This window comes from Vigna umbellata, chromosome 4, assembly GCF_029865625.1.
Source record: "Vigna umbellata cultivar VRB3 chromosome 4, Vumbellata_1.0, whole genome shotgun sequence".
Lineage (NCBI taxonomy): Eukaryota > Viridiplantae > Streptophyta > Magnoliopsida > Fabales > Fabaceae > Vigna > Vigna umbellata.
The window spans coordinates 64,830,845-64,836,435 of record NC_142168.1 but is presented as its reverse complement, the minus strand read 5'-3'; the positions used below and the strand labels follow the sequence as shown (position 1 = coordinate 64,836,435).

The window sequence follows — 5,591 nt, the reverse complement described above, 5'->3', positions numbered from 1 at the left end:
TATGTGACCACCATCTTCTGCACAATCTTCTTGATATTTTTGTTCGCAGCCTCCACTGCCCCATTCATCTTTGGACGATAAGGAGAAGAATTAAGATGATGAATTTTGAACTCCTCACATAACTCTGTCATTGTTGAGAGGGTCGCACCTCCCAACAAAAGTTGTGCATAAAAGAATGCAGTATAGTGCTAGGAAGTGACTCCTAGGTCGTCTCTCAAGGACCAAATTGGGGTTCAGTCTCAGATCAAACACGAAGTGGGGGGGGTTTTGAAATAGTTTTTGTGATTAGAAACGAACTAAATTAAAACTGGGACTTAAACACGACCGAACATAATTGAAAACATTGAAACAAATGAACAAAACATTAAGACCGAACGGTCCTACACATGACCGAACGGTTTCTAAAACAATTGAGGAAATTGTAAATGCAGGAAAATAAAAAACTCGAACAAAATAGGCAACATAGTGAACGGAAAGAGTAAACTGAAATAATAGACATCACAGTGAATTGAAAAATAAACTAAACAATGCAAGAGATAAATATCCAAATATAACTAAAACTATTAAAAATGCAACACTTAAACTGAAACATTAAATGCACAATGTTATAAGCTAAACATCAAAAGCAATTCATCACCACAAGAAGAAAACACTTGGATATTAATGGTATTAACCAAACTTGCGTAATGATGGCTATTAACTTAAAAGAAACACGACTCAATGCATTAACTTAAAACTGAAATCCAATCTGAAATGTATTTGTGAAATAACAGTATTCAACATGTATATTATATATATATATATATATATATATATATATATATATATATATATATAACTCCTTCTCGGTCCACGCTACTTCAACAAAAAAAACCCTTTTTTTTTTCATTCTATCACACCGTATGCACTTCCCATTCTCAAAGCCAAAACCATTCAAATAAAAATACATCCTCCGCTGGACGTGACAGGCCGTGCTACTTCAATCAATCAGCGTGTGCTTTTCTTCATTGTGGCTGCTGCCGACGTGTGTCTCCTCTCCTTCCAGCCGAAAACCAATGCCTCCAAAGCTGCTACCGTTCTCTTCCAAACACTCCTCCACTTCAGCCGTAGCCCTCCATCCTTGGTGGCCTTCCTCTTTCTCAAGCTCTTCCCCTCTTTTCTATTGTCGCTGGCTGCCCTAGGCCGTGTGTGTGTTTTCTAATTTGCTGGCTGCACCTCCTACTTCTTCCCAATCTCCGCATGAAGCTCCCAGTTGAATCAGCCCATTACTCTTGCGTGCTGGATGCTGGATGTGCACCCCCAAACTGCTTTTCTCTGCTGGACCGTGAAGCTCCTTCACGTGTGATGCCTCCTGGACGCTACTGGATGCACTGCTGCTGTGGATGCGTGAATGAAGCTGGACCGTGAAGGCTGCTCTATTGGGCTCCCGTGTGCTTACTTCCCAGCGTACGTATCTCCTTTCTCCAATGCTGGATGCCACCTCCAAAGTGTGGGCCGTGTGCTTCAATTCCCGTGGAGACCTGGGCCAATTGCCTTCCGCGTGTGAGGTTGCTTTCAAGCTTGCTGGATGTGTGCAGCCAAGTGTGGGCCGGAATGTTGTGTTTTTCGTTCCAGCAAGCAACATACACATCTCCAAGTGCACCCCCAAATATGAAATTCACACCTCCTCACTCATTTAGCCTCTAAATGTTCCAAATTATATTTCCAAAAATTTTCCTACAATTAATAATGCAAATAATTAGCTCAAATAATTCAAATTAATTAAAATTCGAATTTCCGATCAAATTAAGCACAATTAAGAAAAATGGGAAAATACTGGACATTTAAGCACAATTCCCTGATTAATTTCGGTACAATAAGCTAAGTGAAATTGAGAAAATATTGACTCATCAGTCATCATCTGGTTGTTCAAGTTAGTGGCATTATCAGTGATGATCCTGTTAGGGAGCCCGTATCTGCAAATCAACTCCCTTTTTATGAACTTGGTCACCACCTTTCTAGTCACATTAGCATAAGAAGCGGCCTCAACCCATATTTGGTGAAGTAATCGATTGCGACTAATATGAAACGGTGTCCATTTGACGCCTTTGGCTCTATAGCCCCGATAACATCTATTCCCCACATCGAAAAGGGCCATGGTGCAGACAACACGTTCAAGGTCGTGGGTGGCACATTGATATTATTTGCGTACACTTGGCATTTCTCACACTTTCTCACATGTGTACAACAATCATTTTCCATAGTCAACCAAAAATACCCCGCTCTCAGTATCTTCCTGGCCATTGAGTGCCCATTCATGTGCGTGCCAAATGTACCCTCGTGCACTTCTTTTAATATCAGCTCGGCTTCTTTTGCATCTACGCATCTAAGGAGAACCATGTCATGATTCCTCTTATATAAATATCCCCACTCAAAATGAAACTGCCAACCAACCTCCTTAACGCCCTTTTATCGTTTTCTGATGCCTTCTCTGGATATTCTCGGGTCCTAAGATAATGCTTGATATCAAAGTACCAAGGTTTACCATCTACCTCCTCTTCGATGAAATGACAATACGCTGGCTTCGCATGACTCTTCATTTCAATCATTGGCAATTCTGCATCTTGATCAACTTCAAACATCGATGACAAGGTAGCCAATGCGTCTGCTAATTGATTATCTTCTCGCGGTATATGATTAAACGTGATGGAATCGAAATACTCAATTAATCCCCTGATGTAAGCTTGGTATGGAATTAATTTAGTATCCCTAGTCTCCCATTCTCCCTTCAATTGATGGATGACCAAAGCTGAATCTCCATATACATCCAGAATTTTTGCTTTAGACTCTATAGCTGCTCGAATTCCCATGGCACAGGCTTCATATTCTGCGATATTATTCGTGCAATTAAAACACAACCTTGCCGTCATTGGAATGTATTGATTCTTAGGAGAGATAAGCACTGCCCCTATTCCATGCCCCATTACATTCGAGGCCCCATCGAATAATACCGTCCAGGCTTTTTCATCTTTGTCCTCTTTGTTCTCAGCAAATAAAGCCATGATATCTTCATCAGGAAATTCAGGTTGCATTGGCTGATAATCATTAATGGGCTGATGGGCTAAATATTCCGCTAAAGCGCTACCCTTGATAGATTTCTGAGTAACATATACAATGTCGTACTCGATATAGCATCTGCCATCGAGCTATCCTTCCAGTGAGAGAGGCTTTTCGAAAATATACTTGATAGGATCCATTTAGATATCAACCAAGTAGAGTGGCTCAACATGTATTGCCTTAACGATGAGTAGCCCACGCCAGTGCACAACAAGTTCGCTCTAACGACGAATATCGTTGTTCGCAATCTGTGAATCTTTGCTCAAGTAATATATAGCATGCTCTCTTTTCCCGTCTTCATCATGCTGACCCAATACACAACCCATTGAATTATCCAATACGGTCAAATACAAAATGAGCGGTCTTCCTGGCATAGGTGGACGCAATACAGGAGGGTCTTGCAGGTATTGTTTGACCTTTTCAAAAGCAACTTGACAATCTTCATTCCAGACTACGGCCTGATTTTTCCGTAGTAACTTGAACATTGGTTCACAAGTAGCAGTTAATTGGGAGATGAACCTAGCAATGTAGTTCAATCTTCCCAAAAAACCTCGAACCTCCTTTTCTGTTCTGGGCGCAGGCATTTCCGTTATCGCTCTTACTTTGTCCGGATCAACTTCTATCCCTCTTTGGCTGACAATAAAGCCCAACAATTTTCCAGACTTTACTCCAAACGTGCATTTGGCAGGATTTAACCTGAGTTTGTACTTTCTCAGTCTCTCAAATAATTTCCTTAGATTGAAAATATGCTCCTCTTCTGATTCCGACTTTGCAATCATGTCATCCACATAAACTTCAATTTCCTTATGCATCATATCATGAAAGAGTGTCACCATTGCCCTTTGGTATGTTGCCCCAGCATTCTTGAGTCCGAAAGACATCACCTTATAACAGAATGTTCCCCATAACGTGATAAAGGTCGTTTTTTCCATATCTTCCGGTGCCATTTTAATTTGATTATATCCCGAGAATCCATCCATGAACGAAAATAACGAAAATTTGGCCGTATTATCAACCAGAGTATCGATGTGTGGTAACGGGAAATTATCCTTCGGACTTGCACGATTCAAATCACGATAGTCAACACACATCCGAACTTTCCCATCCTTCTTAGGCACTGGTACAACATTCGCTACCCATTGTGGGTATCTTGCCACAGCCAAAAATCCTGCGTCAAATTGCTTTTGGACCTCTCTTTAATTTTTAGTGACATTTCCGGCTTCATTCTTCTTAGTTTTTGCTTGACTGGAGGGCATTCTGGCTTGAGTGGGAGCTATGCTGCACAATATCGGTATCAGACCCGGCATGTCATTGTAAGACCACGCGAACACATCTTTAAACTCCTTCAACAGGCACGCAATCTTTCCCTCACTTCCGTTTTCATACTAGTACCGATTTTCACTTCCTTTATCTCATCCTTCTCTCCCAAGTTGAGTATTTCAATCTCCTCCTGATGGGGTTTTATCTCCTTAGATTCTTGTTCCACTAATCTCAACAATTCTGGAGAGGGTTCCACATCATCTTCGAAATCATCTTCCGTATTATTGATAGGGTGCTCAAAATTAGGAACATTGATATCATTATTTTCAAAACAATCATTGTCACATCTGCATCATTTAAATTTATGAAAAAGTATAAATAAATAAGATAAACAAAGAAAAATGCCAAATGATGATGAAATGCAACTTTATTATCACGCTGAGTGAAAAGTAAAAAGAATCAATCCGCAAAACTCAGTTCTAAAGCCCCAATCGAAACTATAAGCTTAATTAAAACTATTACATTTTGTTCACATTAAGCATCACAGGTAAATCCAGTGTTTCCCAATTGTTGAGTTGAGTATCAGGGGAGCAAGCCCACACAAAGCTCGAACTTTGAGGCCTTTCTTCATCCTCCACAGCTGCTATCTGGCCAGTGTTGATCCACCCAGCACTGCGGAAGCTTTCCTTGATGTCAACAATGTGAATTTTGCTCTCTCTGGGCCCTCGTCTTTCTGCACGGGCCAGACTGCGCTCTTTTCTTTCTTCAATCATCCTTTTCCTGTCTTCCTTGGTAGGTTTGTACCCCAAGCCATATCTGTTCTTGTTTTCAACGATTTCTAGAGGGAATGCTCGCCCCTGCCGATATTTGCCCAAACCTTCCCCATATACATAGCCCTCTTTTAGCATAATCTTGGCCATCATAATAGAAGCACATGATAGACGAGGATTTACTGGAAACGGTTCCACACAAGCATTTCCCACAATTCCAACGATTGGAAGGCTGTCTCGAGAGCTTCTTCAGCCGCCTCGATGTAGCGCGTGGATGATGGCCCACTCACAAGAAGATCCTCTTCTCCTGATACTATCACCAGCTTATCTCCATCACATACTTCAACTTCTGGTGTAGTGTAGAAGGCACAACCCGCCGAATGAATCCATGGGCGCCCCAACAGACAACTATAAGCTGGCAGGATATCCATAACCTGGAATGTTATTTGAAAACACAGGGCCAAC

The 5,591-nt window shown here is 41.2% G+C and overlaps 1 protein-coding gene across 1 annotated transcript in view; it reads right to left on the bottom strand.

Annotated features, from left to right (window-relative positions):
• The window catches only part of LOC148200933 (histone-lysine N-methyltransferase ATX3-like), a 12,182-nt gene extending 6,906 nt beyond the window's left edge, over positions 1 to 5,276 (bottom strand). Inside the window, exon 1 of the mRNA XM_088113093.1 lies at positions 4,957 to 5,276. Coding sequence (XP_087969219.1) covers positions 4,957 to 5,276 — 320 coding nt within the window. The remainder of the gene's footprint in view (positions 1 to 4,956) is intronic.
• Positions 5,277 to 5,591: the final 315 nt, after the last annotated feature.